Source organism: Erythranthe guttata, chromosome 10, assembly GCF_056151865.1.
Source record: "Erythranthe guttata isolate IM_541 chromosome 10, IM_541, whole genome shotgun sequence".
Classification (NCBI taxonomy): domain Eukaryota; kingdom Viridiplantae; phylum Streptophyta; class Magnoliopsida; order Lamiales; family Phrymaceae; genus Erythranthe; species Erythranthe guttata.
This window is the reverse complement of record NC_142542.1, coordinates 19,741,302-19,757,772: the sequence shown is the minus strand read 5'-3', so window position 1 is coordinate 19,757,772 and position 16,471 is coordinate 19,741,302. Positions and strand designations below refer to the sequence as shown.

Below are 16,471 nucleotides of genomic sequence, written 5' to 3'. Positions count from 1 at the left end.
ACGAACATCTTAAATCCGAGTTCTCGATTAATTTGGTTTGATTTCTTGTCACAGATTAATCTGAACAGGGTATACATGCGAGAATTTGTTTCTGATAGTATGATTAGAATAGCTAAAAAAAGTAAAGGGGCAAGATTGCTATTTGTGCAAAATGCATGGGGACTAAATTGCACTACCTGAAACCAGAAGGACCAAAATCCAAATACTCAACTTTCCAAACGACGTCGTATTACCCCTCCCGAACTCCGATTCAGAAGCGAAACCCCAAAAATCAAATACGCCCCCAATCACCTCTGATTCACTCTCTCCAACCCAAAAATGCCGTCGTTGAAGCCATTCGCGGCCGCCGCGAACACTCTCCGGTCTCGCCTCAGCCCATCCCTTCGTACACGTGGTGGCGGCGGACACGGCCCTAGCCGGTGGACAAGTCCAGGTCACGAGGATCACCCCAAAGGTTTGCCCTTCAGCCGTACGCCGCCGCCGCCGGGAGAGTCGCGTAAATGGGAGGATTGGGAGCTCCCCTGCTACATCACTAGCTTCCTTACTATTGTCATCCTTGGAGTTGGCCTGAGCGCGAAGCCCGATCTCACGATTGAGACCTGGGCCCACCAGAAAGCCCTCGAACGGCTCGAATTGGAGGCCGCGCAGCCCGCCGTTGATTCCGATTGAAGAAGGTATCTACTATTTACTGGGGTATGGTGTTTTTTTTGTTTTTTTTTTCCCGGCTCATTGTATCTTCACGCTATAAACTAAGCGGATGAATCGTCTTGGGTTATCTTGTCTAGTTTTGAAGAAATAAATGTACTTGGCTGACTTTGTTTTTCGTGTTTTTTTAATTTAGACAAATTTTGCTTCGAATGCTATTAATATACTGTGATTTTCGGCTCGAAATAATGTTATGTTTTGTGTGCATTGGACGAATGGAGTGCATTTGCTTTTCAGTTTTGGATTAAGTTCTTGTGATTTCGTAAGTTTTGAGTTTCAGGGTTTAAAACGATTCTTCGACAATGCATGGTGTATTATATTTTATATTTCCCTTCTGTTGGATTGCATTATCCGATGATAGGGTTCCTTGACATTCTATTTCACACGAGAATATTTGGTTCTCCCAATTCGCGTATGCTGTAACGTGTAGGTTTTGGTTTAGGATTTGAGAGCACTTTTTCAACCATCTTGATTGTCAGATCACTATATAGAATCGGTACGAACTGCTCTAAGATAGACAAATGCTGAGTAAAGGCGTAATAAAGGCAATTTGTGGTGTAATTTTGCACGTGTGCTTTTTTTCACTGTTGCAATGTGCTACCGTTGATAACTATCCATCATTTTCAGTGGTTCAGTATCATTGTATTAGCTCGTAAATGTTAGTTCCAGTTGGGGATCGACTGATTGTAAAAGAAACTCGGATAAGAAAAAATCGAAAGTGTTTTCATGAATAGTTGGAGAGGTTTATCTAGATTATCATTTCATAGATGTTTCATTTTCTCGATAATAGTGTAATTCCAGTGGAACTAATAGAATTATCTATCGTTAAGTGGGCGATATGGTTTTTTTATTTGAAAGTTGTATGGAGCAACATCCTTGGTCAACCGGTTATTTACAGTCGCAGATATTTGTAGACCGACCTTTTTTCTGTGAGTTTTGGTCTTCAATGTGAATGTGAACATAAGACTGTCGGTCCATCATATGAATCTAGAAACTCTGTAAACACAGTCGTCATTTCCTTGGATATCCATCTTTTTGGCATTCCAAGATTACCGATAGCCTTAATTTCACTGCCTGTGGAGAGAATAATCGATAATGTAAACTGGTTACTCATTGCTCGTCAACTTAGAATAAATAAACTAGATTCTACAGTTATAACACTCGTAAGAGGGTTTTGAAGATATACCTTGACTGTGTGTAGCACATAGCATTTTCGGGGAGAAGCTTGCAAGGAAGAGGCCCCTGAAGTAAAGGTTGAGTTCAATTCGTATTTGGCTGATATCTTTTAAGGAAATTGAGGTATGAATTGACAACTTTAACCTTGTATTCGCCATTGCTCCTCATCCTTTTAAGTAACAAGACTAGTTATTCGATCTTCAATCAACATAGTAGCAGTTGTAGATTTCAAAAGGGCGTAGAGTTTTGCTGATGCTTTTGTCGAACTGAAAATAGTACAATTGATCTACACACACATCACATGTGGATGTGTGTAAAACATGTATGCATATATACACGTGTACAATAGACCGATATATTACCCGATGAACCTCACCAAAGTTAGCATAGAATAGACTTGAAGCCACCCGTCGGATCTTTTCCTATTTGGTGTTGTGTCCAACACCTCGAAAGGTTCTGAATATCGAGTATCATAGTCTGGATATTTATCGTTTTCGTGTCAATATCCAGTGAAAATTAGAAGTTCTGATGTCCAATCTAGATTCAAACAGATGTAGTTAGCAATTACTTAACATTAGGTTTAGAAAGGTGTAGTTTGGATTTTCGAGGCTCTGGATTATTCAATTGAACATTTCTCCGTTTTTTTATCGAACCATGAAATTCTAACGGCATTTGAAATCAAATCCTACATTTGGTGTACTACTACATTAGTTAAAGTACACATGTTATAGTATGCATTTTCGTTTATGCACAAAAACGCAGACACGTTTCTCCGAACATATAGTATGTAACTGATCCGAGTTCGTGTCTGTGTGTTTGTGTGTTTCAGAGAGAGAGAGAGAGAGAGAGATTTTGAAGATTACTATATAGTTGTCAGAATAATGAATTGGCATGTTCCTAGGATCATGGACAAAGGCCAACATGCAGAAGCTTCCTCTACAATTGAAGTAGAGAAGAATTATTGCATGTTTACATTTCTTTTAATGCAATAATAATAATAATAATAATAATAATAATAATAATAATTAATTATACATTCATTGATGATATTCTTCTACGGTATGCTCAAGTACTTGAAATACCATTGTTGACATTCAGACAAGAAAAATCCCTTTGATTTTATTGCGGGGTCGAGTGTGCTGTGCCTAATTGATTCCTTCTCACTTTCTTTTATTTGGTTATTACTTTTCATGGGTCATACTAATAATAACAAATTATATATATGTGGCAAATTACGGCTAACCCCCTAAGATATGGCCAAATTACGAAAAAATTCTCTTGTTTGAGTAATTATAACCATCCCCCAACTATGGATTGTCTTACACTTCCACCCCTACGGTGTCGAATTTACCCACTATATGAGGGGTTTTTTCGTAAGAAAATATATAGTTGAGGGGAGCGGTTGTAATTACCCTAATAAGAAGTGTTTTTCCGTAATTTGATTTTACTCAAGGGTGGCTGTAATTACCTATATATACATGTGTTTTATATATGTATAAATGGACTTGGCATTGGATTCTTTGTAAGTGGATCCTACCTAGTTATTTCAATAGATGGACTTTGTTATTTTGGTAGATGAGTCGAAATGCAGAGAATTTTCAAATATAACCAAACATTAAAAAATATATAGACAATTAAAGGCAACTTATCTCAAATTTCATGCATCTTTCAAACACATCCATTTGAAACAATTTTAGATTTTATTTATTTATTTATTTTTCTTTATATGACACTAGAATAAATCTATCATGCCATTCCATAAATCCTATTTTCTCTATTTTTAATAAAAAATAAAAAAATAAAAATACAAAATGTGATTTATCCAAAGCTCGTGATTGGGCCCACTTTGTGGGTTATAGACCAATAACATCTTCGGATTTTTAGCTATTCCACCATCACTTGTGTATTAAATCAGATCGCCAAATGATGAACTAGATCGCGTAACATCTTACTCAGCGGATTGTCAAAACAAGGTAGTCTATTGGTAAACATTTTGCGCCTACGGTCTATTTGGTCATAAGTTCGAGATACAGTTGAGGAATTCGAGAAACTCGTAAGTATCCTTCTTTTTTAAGAAGAAAAAACTTGCTCAGCGGACCGATTTGCCCTTCCCATTTAAACGTTGTTCAAACATTAACTTTCATGACTAAAGAGGTCAATTTAGTCCTTTAAGTTCAATCAACCACCTATTTTTTTCTTAGTGTCCAAACAAAAAGATTGGATGATACAAATTGAATGGTCTTTTCAATAAATAAAAAAAGAATAGGCAAAAGAAATTATTGTGGACGTACGGCCTTCAACAAAGGAAATAAAATTCAATAGTAGTTGTTGGATTTTTGCATGAGAAAAATATGAATAAAAAGAAATTAAAAGGGCCTACAATACATCTAATTATTAGCAAAACCTACATAAGCAAGCTGCTGCCAGCTTCGATTTAGACTGTGGAGTAGCGAAAACGTCGCTGTCGGTGACGGTGACGGTGGGAATCGATTGGGTCACAGGTGGGTGACACTTACATTGTTTGACTTCCCACTAGCCTTCCTCTTTCTTGTGATGTCTTTTTCATTTTTATTCTCTTTTATTAAATTTTATTGGTCTTTATTTATTTATTAATCAATTCATTTTTTTTTTCATATTAAAATTATACTCACAAAAAAATAAATAATCAAGGAATATAATTTTTCGTTTGATTTCTTTTATATATTACTGATTAATTACAAAATTCTAAAAAGAATTTACAATTTACAGTTTTCATCCCTCAAATTCGCACCGATTTCACATTTAGTCCATCTGTAACAAAAAACACATTTGGTCCCTCATGTATCAGTAATTTAACACTTTCGGTCATTTACGTCAATTTACCGTTAGTTCGCTAGGTAAGACAGTGATGGCAACACACGCTTGATTCTGTTATTTCTAACGGAAAATTGACTAAAATGACTAAAGTGTCGAATTTTTGAAATATAAGGGACTAAATGTATTTTTTATGAACATGAGTGGTCAAATGTAAAAACAGTGCAAACTCGAGGGACAAAAACTGTATTTTTGCCATTTACAAAATAAATTAATCGACGCGTAACGGAACCGGGATCTCCCGGTCATTATCCCTCACCGACACCCTGCACCCGGTCAAATCCGCTCCGTTTATTTGTGAAGAGAAACATTAAATTTAAATTTAAATAAAACAAAAGAAATATATATATTAAAAAAATAAAAATTGATTTTTAAAATGGATCTCTCTCCCGCACTCTTGTACCACCACCACATTCCATAATTGCACCCAGAGCGCCAGCAGTAACAAACACCCCACCCCCACCACCACCATTAGATACACTCATCACTGTACGTATATGTGTCTATGTATATTCACATACATGTTTATACACACAGGAGAAGCTACTACTCGTTCTGAGCTGCTTTTAGAGAGAGAGAAAGAGGATTTGGATTTTTGATTTTGGCAGAAGCTTCTTCAACTTCGATGCTGCACTTCGGAAAAGCTTGGGTAAAATTCTCGAATTCACCTTTCCACTACTTTTTTTTGAATTTTTTTTTTTTTGTGGTTCTGAAACAAAATCGCTTTCGCAACTACCGATGCACTTTTTTGTTCTCCATACTTAGATCTTGTCGTTTTTGGAATTTATTTATTTTTTTCATTTTTAGTTTCTAAATTGTGATTTTTATTTTTTGAAATTATTATATTTGGAGTAGTTTTTTTTTTTGGCTGTGTCGGTTGGATTTATATTCGGAAATCGTGCGTTTTTGGTGTGACGGTTGCCATCACTGCTTATGTAACCGTCTACATTCATCACTAATTTGCGCGCCTTAGTTTGCGGTGTACTGTTTCTTATCCGAACGCTGATTTCCGATGCAGTTTTGATGAAATTCTGCTTCTTATTTTTCAGTAATTTTTCTGCTATATTCAGGGACGAAGTTTTATGTGCATTTGCTGAACTGAATTGATTGAGAAAAAAAAAAAACAATCAGGTTTTCTTGTATCTCCTCGTCGTTTTTATCCGTTAATTTGTTGCATTGTGGTTCTCTATCGTGGCAGAGATCAGCCATTATGATAGTTTTTATTTTAATTCTTATTATGTTGTAATTATGGCTGTTATCTATTTCCCATTCCTTTAATTAGTTTGAATTGTGTTCATAGATTTGTGTATTTATGCGTTTCTCTTTCCTTTTCCGTTTCCGTTTCTAATCTATGGTTTTAACCCACGAGATCTGTCTGAAATTCCTGTTCATAATAGAATTCTGTTCTGCGGCATCTCTATAATATTGAATTTGAAGTTAATTCACAAACAGTTGCAGAAGCATCCATTATTTTACCCTCTTGAATCGAACTCTATGTAGAATTGGTAGGATAGTCGACAGCAGAAATATCAAACTGTGGTTAAATTGAGTGATGTCGATTTTGTTTAGTGAAACAGAAATAAATATTTTGTTTTTGTTTTCTTAGTTGGTTGTTCGTTGTTATTCAGTGACAGAGGGGAAAAAATATTGAGCATGAAGGAAACTGACAAGAAAAGGGGTCCAACAATCAAAGAGAAAAGTCGTTCTGCGAGATCTGATACTAAGGATCGTAAAGTGCAAGAAAAGAAAGGTGGCAGAAACTTGAAAGCTAAAGATATGGATGTCAAACCTTCTTCCAATGAACAGAACAACGGCACATTAGTAAGTAGTTTAAAAAATGGCGCACAGCCCTCGGAAGTGAATGAAGATGCCAACGGATCTGATGAAACATTGCATAACGCCAAAACACTTAAAGTGAATGATAATAATTCTAGTGATATGGAGGTTGTGGATGAATCTGATGTCGAGACTAGTATTGATTCAGTTTCTTCTCAAGGGGACTCACAAACGAATGCTGAAGAGGAGAAAGCAGAAAAAGTTGTCACGACTCCCAAAAAGGTTGTCAAAACCGAGAATCTACAGACGAAAGCATCGAAAGAAAAACCAAACAAAGTGGCTCAACCTGAAAATGGCCTTTCCGGTTCAAATGCCAAGAGTTCATCCGATAATTTGAAAAACATGAAAGTCCATCCAAAGCCTCTGTCTGATTCTTCGGAAGGGGTGGATTTACTGGATGAGGTTTCGAATGCTACTCATAGTGTGTGTAGTGGAGACGAGGAGGTTAATACCGAGGAAAATGACAAGGAAGAGCAGGCTGCATTAGACCGAAGGATTGAGGAAATGGAAACGAGGATTAAGTGTCTTGAAAGTGAACTAAGAGAAGTTGCAGCTCTTGAAATTGCACTTTATTCTGTGGTACCCGAGCATGGCAGCTCTGCACACAAGGTGCATACACCTGCGAGGCGCCTTTCTAGGCTCTACATTCATGCATGCAAATACTGGTCGCAAGACAAGCGAGCTACTGTTGCTAGAAACACCGTTTCTGGTATTGTTTTAGTTTCCAAGTCCTGTGGTAATGACGTTTCCAGGTTAGTAATTAATTGCAGATTCTTCTAGTATGCAAGAGTTTTAATAATTTAATTTAGATGAAATTCTTAAATCTACTCTGTTTTCTTTTTTGTTAGGTTGACTTTTTGGTTGTCAAACATTGTTGTTCTGAGGGAGATTTTATCTCAAGCATTTGGGAGTTCCTGTAACTCCGCAAAAGTATTCGAGTCCTATGGAAGTGAAAAGAAGTCTTCACCACCTAAACGAAGGAATAGTGGTGCAAGTAAACAACTGAATAAGCAGGGATTCTTGCAGTTTATTGATGACTGGCAAGAAACGAGAACTTTCACTTCTGCCTTGGAGAAAGTGGAGTCTTGGATATTCTCACGGATAGTCGAGTCTATATGGTGGCAGGTGATTTGATTACTTTATGTTCTATATGTTTCTATGGTAATAATATGAATTGATTGCCACAGATATTCTATTAGACTCCATGTAAACCGTGTTTTGTACTACTATTTCTTTTGGTTCAGACTCTGACACCTAATATGCAATCACCCGATGGTGATTCCACTACGAACAAAGGTTCTGAAAGGTTACTTGGTCCATCTCTCGGTGACCATAAACAAGGAAACTTCTCCATTAACCTTTGGAAAAATGCCTTTCACGATGCTCTCAAAAGACTTTGTCCTGTTCGAGCGGGAGGGCATGGATGTGGATGCTTGCCTGTTTTGGCAAGGAAGGTGATTAATAGGCTACTTCTTCTTTTCTTATATATTTTATTATTTGGCGGTGTGGGCTAATTGCAATTTGCAATAGTATTGTCTGATCAAATATATGTGTATTTTATTATAGGTGATGGAACAATGTACTGACAGGCTAGACGTTGCCATGTTCAATGCTATTCTACGTGAATCGGCCCACGAGATTCCTACTGACCCTGTGTCCGATCCAATTGTGGACTCCAAAGTTTTGCCAATTCCTGCTGGAGATTTGTGTTTTGGGTCTGGCGCACAGCTAAAAAATTCCGTAACGTCCCACTCTAAATTAACTTCAAACACATACTTGTTCTAGAACGATTGCCCAACTGTACGAATTTTATTCTTACAAACTAAAGACGCTGATTGTACTCCCTCAGGTTGGCAATTGGACGAGATGGCTGTCTGAATTTCTTGGCGCGGATGCTAATAGTTCTGCAAAGGACGAAAATAGAAGTCTCGAGGGTACTGAAGAACCGAAAAGCTTCACACTTCTTAATGCATTGAGTGACCTTCTAATGCTTCCCAAAGATATGCTCATGGACCGTAATATCAGAATGGAGGTACAAAAATTTGAAAAATTATATTTTTCATTGAATTGTATTTTCTCTAGTGTAAAGATACATATTCATCCCGGGGTCGTTTTTCTTTTTTTTTATAATTTTAATAGGTGTGCCCGTCAATCAGTCTTCCGTTAGTTAAGCGAGTGCTGTGCAATTTCTCTCCCGATGAGTTCTGCCCTGATCCTGTTGCAGGTGCTGTTTTAGAGGCTATAAATGCTGAGGTATATTATATCTTCTTGTTAACAGATACGAAAAGCAGTTATGTGGCGAAACATTTGCATAGATACTGATACATTGATTCCTTGTTCGTGTACGTATCGACAGTGCATTATAGAGCGTAGGGTGTTGGGGAACCCCTCCAGTAGCTTTCCCTACAGTGCTGCGCCGATTGTGTACACGCCTCCTTCCTCTGCTGACGTGGCAGAAAAAGTTGCGGAGGCGGATGCAAATGCTGTGCTTTCGAAGAGTGCATCATGCGTGCAGAGAAAGGGATACACTAGTGATGAAGAGCTGGATGAATTGGAGGGCTGTCTGAACAAATTGCCATTGTCTCCCACTGCAGCAGCTGTTGGAAGTGGCGATCGGAAAGAAGCGGGTTACGATGGAGCCAACGCTAGGTATGATCTTCTTCGTGAGGTCTGGCAAGCCACTTAAGACTGAATACTTAGCAACAACTGTCTTTTTCTTTTTTTTTTTGGTTTTTTTTCTATGAAAAGAAGGTAAATATGGAGAGAAAAACTCTGAAAATATATAGAAAACGCAATTTCACTGTAGCAACATTATGAAGAATTTCTTCTCAAAAAATATATAATAATAAATAATCATACGAAAAAAAATTCATCACTCAAGTTTGCACCGATTTCCCATTTTGTCCCTCGTGTTCACAAAATACACATTTGGTCCTTCATGTTTCAATAATCTAGCATTTGTTGTCATTTCCGTCAATTTACCATTAGTTTGCAGTTAAGTAGTTGATGGGCACACGCTTGATTCCATTAGTTTTAACGGAAAAAAATGTAGAATTTTTGAAACATGAGGGATCAAATGTGTTTTTTTTTTAATATGAGGGGCCAAATCTGTAATCAGTGCAAACTTGAGGGGTGAAAAACTGTAATTTTCCTAATAATTATATATGAAGAATTTATTTTTTCGGGCCTACAGAAATACTGCTGGGCCGCTGGCAGTATATTTATGTTTAACGGGTCAGTGGTGGGCCACTAGTTTGGCCCAAGTTTTAATTTTTAATTAACTATTTTTTTTTTAATTAACTATTGTTAATCATATAATAACCCTAGTGAGCCTTAAAAGTGTAGTACCTCTAATCTATCATTGCTTCAGTTGTACTAAATTAGGATTGCTGACGTGGTGGATCGGATTTGTGTCTTTGATTTCGAATTAAATTCCAAATCCAAACATAAATTCAATTCCAAATATCCGGATACAAATAACTTGTATCCATCTTCATTCTACCAATATTAAATCAAGATATGATATAATACAAGTAAATCTTAGTATATGAATGCAAGTGAATCTTATTACGATTTTACCACGATTCATTCATATTTTCAGCTCAGAATAGTTTGCAAAATTTAATGAATTTATTATATTATTATTATTAATTAATAATAATAAAGACTGGGCCCAAACAAAGGGTCCAATCTGTATAAGTGAATTAATAAGTTGGGCTTCACCATATTAAATGGGCCACAAAAAGATTCCGTGCAGAATAACTTATAAAAATAAGTAATAAATAATTATTAAAAAAGAAAAACTCCCGTAATCTATATATTATTTTCAGCATTAACATAATGAAGAAATGAATTAATGGAAAGGCATTGATGAATAAGGAAAGCAGAATCTCCTATTTAACGATCAATTATGGAAAAAATGATTTATTTCCATTATTTCACGTATGGAAATTTCCATGCATGCAAATCATCACCTCCACCGTAAATACATCCCCCCCTGCAAACCTCTCACAAACCCATCCTCAAAACCAGACAAAAGAAAAATCTTACAGTCTTTTGCTACAGAGAGAGATATATATACATACATACATACATACAGAGTTAGTGTGTGTTTTTCATAATGGAAGCTACTAGAAACGAAACCCCAATAATCAAGGTTGTGATGTTCCCATGGTTAGGTTATGGCCACATAACACCCTACCTCGAGTTAGCCAAGAAACTCACCACCAGAAATTTCAAAATATACCTTTGCTCCACCATAGCCACACTCACTTGCATCGAAGAAAAAATTACTCCGAAACTCTCCCACTCCATCAAACTAGTCCCACTCCTCTTGCCCGTTTTACCGGGCCTTCCACGTAAGCTCCACACCACTAACGGGCTCCCGCCCCATCTCATGCCAAAACTCAAGGAAGCCCTCGACTCGTCGGTCGACGAGTTCTCCAATATTCTTGCAGATATCAAGCCCGATTTGCTCATTTACGATTTTCTCCAACCGTGGGCCCCACTAGTTGCCAACGAGCAAAATATCCCGGCCGTCCAATTCATCACGAGTAGCTCCACCATGACTTGCTTCATGTTCCACTACTTCAAGAATCCGGAAACGGAGTTCCCATCGAAAACGATTCGCTTTCGCGATTACGAATCAGATAAGATGGAGAAGTTGTTGGCTTGTGGGAGAAACCTCGATGAGAGGACTAAGGCGGTTGTGGGTTTCGAGAGGTCACTGAAGATTGTGCTGATCAAAGGGTTTAGGGATATCGAAGGTGAGTATATTGACTATTTGACCGAGTTGGTTGGAAAAAAATTCGTTCCGGTGGGCCCCTTGGTGCAGGAGCCAACCCCCGACGAAAAGGGCGACGAAATTAGCGACGAGATTCTCTCGTGGCTAGACAAGAAAGAGGAGAAATCGACTGTTTTTGTCTCGTTCGGGAGCGAGTATTTTCTCAGTAAGGGAGATCTAGATGAGATTGCTTATGGTTTAGAAATGAGCAAACTCAACTTCATATGGGTTGTGAGGTTTCCGAAAGGTGGTTCGAATGGGCTTTCTAACGGGTTGTTGCTCGAGAAAACCTTGCCTAGAGGGTTTCTCGATAGGGTTGGAGATAGGGGTATGGTTTTGCAGGGGTGGGCCCCGCAGGCGAAGATTCTAGAACATCCTAGCGTCGGAGGGTTTGTGAGTCATTGCGGTTGGAATTCGGTTCTTGAAAGCATGAATTTTGGGGTCCCGATTATTGCAGTTCCAATGCATCTTGACCAGCCGATCAATGCTCGGCTTGTCGAAGAAGTTGGTGTAGGTGTTGAAGTTGTGAGGGACGAGAAGAATAGGCTTCGTAAGGAGAAACTGGCTGCAGTTATCAACGAGGTTGTCGTTGGAGATGGCGGTGAGTTTGTCAGAAAAAGGGCTGCTGAAATGAAGGAGAATCTTAGGACAAAGAAAGATCAAGAAATTGATGATGTTGTTGAAGAACTCTTTGCTGTAATGAAAGAGTTTCAATCAAGAAATTAGTTGCTGCTGTTTCTTGATTTGTTTTTTTTTTTTTAATTTAGTTTTAGTTATATATTATGCAGTAGAATGATTTGTTTTAGTCTTGGTATAGACTTTAGTTGTTCATGCAGGAAAACAAAACACTGTATTAACTTGTGGTTTTATGAAGCCCAGTTAAAGTATGGTTAATTAGTATTTATATAAATTTATTTCTAGTTTTTATTTCTTTATTTATTATATTGTTCATTTTATTTATCTATTATATTGTTAAAGATTGAGAATTTAGAATTTGTAAGAACATATTATACATAGGACTATATTAAACATGTTACAAAAACATGAAAGAAAATTTCATGTAAATGATATTAAAATTTAAAAAAAAACAAGTTCTTACATAATTTCTAGAGACTGGAGTGATCTTACAACCTCGTACATCGAAGGCCGTTTTTCGGATACAACACTAGTACAACGGAGAGCAATTTCCAGTGCATCGAGCATTTGTTGTCTAAACAAACTCGAAACCTTGGGATCAAGAACTCTCGAAGCACCATCGGTTATATTAATCTTTCTCCGGACCCATTTTACAACATCGAGTGGAGCCCCGCCCGATTCGTTTTCCTCTGCTTTTCGACCCGTCAATAGCTCCAACAGAACCACACCAAAGCTGTACGTGTCGTTTTGTTCAGTCGCCTTCTTCATGTGTCCATATTCTGTCAGATTGAAAAAGCAAAATTAATTAAAAGAGACTAAATCAAGTTCTAATTTTTTTTATAATTACTATAATACCTGGTGCCAAATAGCAAGAAGATGTAGACTGTGATGAAATTATGGACTGAAATGTATTTTCTCCAATAATTCGATCCAACGCAAAATCGGTCAACTTCGGTTCGAAATCGGCATCTAAAAGAACATTGTTCGATTTCAAGTTTCGATTCAACAAATGTGGAAGATAATCCCTGTGGAGATAAGCCAGCCCTCTAGCAATTCCAATAGCTATCTTCAATCTCACACTCCACGAAAAATCGAAGTCGGTTTTTCCAAGAAAATCTCCTAAGCTTCCCTTTGGTAGATATTCATATATCATAAATATCGAATCGTCCGAATGACAAAATCCCATGATTTTCACAACGTTTTTGTGTCGGATTTTGGCTAGCATCTTCACCTCGTTTTTCAGTGATTTCGAAGATTGGCTCGAAAAATTCAACATCTTCTTCACAACCACAAATTCGCCACTTGGTAAATTCACTACGTAAACTCTCCCAAAATTTCCACCATTTCCTCTAACCGATTTTTCATCCATCGACATAAGCAATTCTTGCTCGGTTACTCTAAGAGGGTAAAAGAAAACCGATCTCCATAGGCCTAACCGAGACTTCTTCTTGTACGAACGTATCATGTAAAACCCGAAGGCAAAGACAAAAACCGCGAAAGCTATTGCTATAATAACTAAGGCAAATGTCAATTTAGCGAAGCTAAAAGATTTGCTCGCTGAGCTGTCGTTCAGACAAGAATGCGGCAAACCGGGCCCACATAAACCGGGATTTCCTTGCAAATACGAAGCTGGAAGACCGGAAATCAATGACAACGGAACCCTACCCGAAAGATGATTGAACGAAACATTAAATAGAGCAAGCTTCAAATTTTCGAGTTCTTGAGGAATTGACCCACTGAGATTATTACAAGAAAGATCGAGATACGTTAAAACTGGCAAATCGGACAAAGATTGCGGAATTTCACCGACAAAACTATTATTCGCCAGAGATAAAGATACTAGCTTTCGACAATTTTTCACCTCGGGAATATTTCCCGAGAGAAAATTGTGCGAGAAATCGATAATACTCATCACGGGAGAATCGCAGAAATTCGGAGGAAGCTCACCGTACAAGCCATTCAATGATGTAGAGAATCTATACAAGCTTCTCAATTTCCCAACTCCCAACGGAAATTTAGTGGTGAAACTATTGTTATCGATCTGCACATGCTCTAACTGAGCAGCTTCCGATATCGAATCGGGTATTTCACCCGTAAATCTATTGTTTTCGCCTCTGATGAGCTTGATTTTAGGCAATGACCAAAGCCAAGAAGGGAATTTCCCACCGAACCCATTGTTCTGAACTTCAAACTTCTCAAGATTCGTGCATTTAACGATGAATTCGTTCGAAATCGAGCCGTTAAAGAAATTTGTGTGAAGACTCAAATGCACTAGGCTTTTCGATTCACAAACCCCATTAGGAAATGGCCCGGAAAGCTTGTTCTGTGAAACATCAAAAGAAACCAAATTCGGGGGAGACAACAAAAACAACAACTCAATCCTAGGTAAATAACCAGTAAGATTATTCTGGGACAAATCCAAAATTTTCAAACTCTTCAGACCATTAAAGAAACCTGGTATTCCCCCATAAAAACCTGAGCTTTGCAATAAAAGTTGTTCAAGTTTACTCAGTTTGCCAAAATCAGCAGGAATTTCACTAACCAAGAATGGGTTATGAGACAAATCAAGAACCACAAGCTCAGTGAAATTACCAAAAACCCCTGGTGAAATTTCACCCGAGAGCAAATTGCTGCCAAAGTTCAAAACTTTAAGGTGGTGCAATGATCCAATGCTGTCTGGGATTTTACCCTCAACATGGTTCCTGCTAAAATCAAGAAACTCCATTTTCTTAAACTGAGAGATTTGATCTGGTAATGTACCCCAAATTAGGTTATTACTTAGATTTAAAGTGACCAGAGAGATACATTCAGAGAGATGAAGTGGGATTGGCTGATTAAAGAAATTGTCAGCAAGATTAAGATGAGTGAGATTAACAAGATTGCAGAGAGAAGATGAAATTTCACCAGAAAGATTCAAACTTTGAAGGTTGATTGAAGAAACAAGAAAAGGGTTTGTGCAAGAAACTCCAGTCCAGCTACAATGGTGGATTGAGGTGGTGTTTGACCAGTCAGAGAGAGCTTTTGTTGGGTCTTCAATGGAGTTCTTGAACTGGATTAGGATTTCTGGTTCGGACAATGCTGAGCTGGCAAGAAGTGTTGAGAGTAGTGTTGAGAGAAACAGTAAGGTGGCAGCCATTGGAGAAGCAGTGTGTGAGCTTTTGGATGTTAGAATTGTTGTTTTTTGAAGCAGTGTGTGTTTGGTAGAATGTGTTAATACTTTATTTTAGAAGGGCTATTTTGCAAATTGAGAGAAGTTAAAAAGTCTATGATTACATGACAAGAAACAAAGACTAGTGCAAACTTATTACTAATGAGTACAAAAACAATATTTACTAATTTAACATACTAATATACAGTAGAATTCGACTAATTAATAATCTTAAAATAATAGTTTTTTTCAATTTCGATGAAAATGTGTTAAATTATTAACTCGATAATTTAATAATTCACTAAATTAAGAGAACTTTTTTAATTGCGACTTTATTATTTTATATGTGTTTAACTGTACATTATTATTATTTATTTCAAATTGAAAGCAAAAACAAATTTCAAAAGTTTTTTTTTAATTATTTATTATTCCTATATATTGTGACCCGTGACTCGGTTTGATGTGATGACACGAGACTTGATGGTATCAATTAGTCACGCAAAATGCCAATATTTTAAATTGTTAAATCATAAAATATATTTTCAAAACATTGAAATAAGTTACACATTTAGGAATAATTATTACCATTTTTTTGCCATGGTAATTTGCAAAATTATTATTACCAATTTTTTTTTTTTTTTAATTGTACAACATGTGGAACCAATCATATGCTACAACACTAGCAACATAAGTATATGAAAAAATAAAAAGAAAAGGCAAACATAAAATTCTTCTCCTAATTAATTAGTAATAATTTTTTTTTTAATCATTATTCCACGTGGGCCCTGGCCATTATTTTTAAAATTGAATTGGACATAGAATGGGATCGATTTTCAATTGCTTTTTCTAATTATATTTATAAAATTTGGTGATCCACCACTTAAGCTCTTTATTCGAGAGGTTAATCTTACTAACCATATGGTCAAATAGAATGTTTAAGTATTTTATTAGACCGATTTGATTCTTGAGCACAATTGCCAATCATTTCTTGGAACAATTAAAATGAAATATTAATTGATATTTTCAATGCATAAATCACATGAAGTTAACAATGTCAATGTATTGGACTTGGCATTGAAATTCAACCCTAAAAAAGTGTGTAATCTTTTTGGGTGTCCAAAGAATTCATCACTTTTGTAAGAACCAACTTGATGCGGTACGATTTCACGTCATATTTTGCAATTCTTCCATCGCATTTCTTGATCTCTTTTGTGGGTACTACCTGCATTACAAAAAAATGTTAAGGTGCGGGGATTGGTCTCGACGAAAGCCCTCTGACACTGTGATAGAAAAATTCAGAGAATACAAGAGACTGTTCGAGAGTTATGAATTGC

General features: G+C 36.9%; 4 protein-coding genes across 4 annotated transcripts; 3 read left to right on the top strand and 1 right to left on the bottom strand.

The window, feature by feature from the left end:
• Positions 1 to 241: 241 nt before the first annotated feature.
• Positions 242 to 882, top strand: LOC105955203 (uncharacterized). Its single transcript, XM_012978908.2, has one exon. The coding sequence runs from the start codon at positions 319 to 321 to the stop codon at positions 667 to 669; it is 351 nt and encodes a 116-aa protein (XP_012834362.2). The 5' UTR covers positions 242 to 318; the 3' UTR covers positions 670 to 882.
• A 4,084-nt stretch (positions 883 to 4,966) lies between these two features.
• On the top strand, positions 4,967 to 9,438 carry LOC105955202 (uncharacterized). Its single transcript, XM_012978907.2, has 8 exons — positions 4,967 to 5,383; positions 6,363 to 7,322; positions 7,419 to 7,695; positions 7,815 to 8,024; positions 8,137 to 8,310; positions 8,420 to 8,602; positions 8,710 to 8,823; positions 8,927 to 9,438. The coding sequence occupies exons 2-8, from the start codon at positions 6,388 to 6,390 to the stop codon at positions 9,254 to 9,256; spliced, it is 2,223 nt and encodes a 740-aa protein (XP_012834361.2). The 5' UTR covers positions 4,967 to 5,383; positions 6,363 to 6,387; the 3' UTR covers positions 9,257 to 9,438.
• A 1,242-nt stretch (positions 9,439 to 10,680) lies between these two features.
• LOC105955200 (beta-D-glucosyl crocetin beta-1,6-glucosyltransferase) lies at positions 10,681 to 12,147 on the top strand. The gene has a single exon (XM_012978904.2). It carries the CDS (start codon positions 10,691 to 10,693, stop codon positions 12,077 to 12,079), a length of 1,389 nt encoding a protein of 462 aa, XP_012834358.2. The 5' UTR covers positions 10,681 to 10,690; the 3' UTR covers positions 12,080 to 12,147.
• Positions 12,148 to 12,346: 199 nt separating this feature from the next.
• On the bottom strand, positions 12,347 to 15,181 carry LOC105955199 (Leucine-rich repeat receptor-like protein kinase family protein). Its single transcript, XM_012978903.2, has 2 exons — positions 12,845 to 15,181; positions 12,347 to 12,768 (listed from the first exon to the last, which is right to left on the bottom strand). The coding sequence occupies exons 1-2, from the start codon at positions 15,123 to 15,125 to the stop codon at positions 12,449 to 12,451; spliced, it is 2,601 nt and encodes an 866-aa protein (XP_012834357.2). The 5' UTR covers positions 15,126 to 15,181; the 3' UTR covers positions 12,347 to 12,448.
• Between the last annotated feature and the right edge of the window lie 1,290 nt (positions 15,182 to 16,471).

What these genes read in the sequence shown, in the direction of transcription:
- LOC105955200 (XM_012978904.2), top strand. Translation starts at nt 10,691, where the DNA reads ATGGAAGCTACTAGAAACGAAACCCCAATAATCAAGGTTGTGATGTTC.
- LOC105955203 (XM_012978908.2), top strand. Translation starts at nt 319, where the DNA reads ATGCCGTCGTTGAAGCCATTCGCGGCCGCCGCGAACACTCTCCGGTCT.
- LOC105955199 (XM_012978903.2), bottom strand. Translation starts at nt 15,125, where the DNA reads ATGGCTGCCACCTTACTGTTTCTCTCAACACTACTCTCAACACTTCTT. An exon ending in TTCTTGCTATTTGGCACCAG is followed by an intron (nt 12,769 to 12,844) that starts GTATTATAGTAA and finishes TCAATCTGACAG; the next exon opens with AATATGGACACATGAAGAAG.
- LOC105955202 (XM_012978907.2), top strand. Translation starts at nt 6,388, where the DNA reads ATGAAGGAAACTGACAAGAAAAGGGGTCCAACAATCAAAGAGAAAAGT. An exon ending in TCGAGTCTATATGGTGGCAG is followed by an intron (nt 7,696 to 7,814) that starts GTGATTTGATTA and finishes CTTTTGGTTCAG; the next exon opens with ACTCTGACACCTAATATGCA. An exon ending in ACCGTAATATCAGAATGGAG is followed by an intron (nt 8,603 to 8,709) that starts GTACAAAAATTT and finishes TAATTTTAATAG; the next exon opens with GTGTGCCCGTCAATCAGTCT.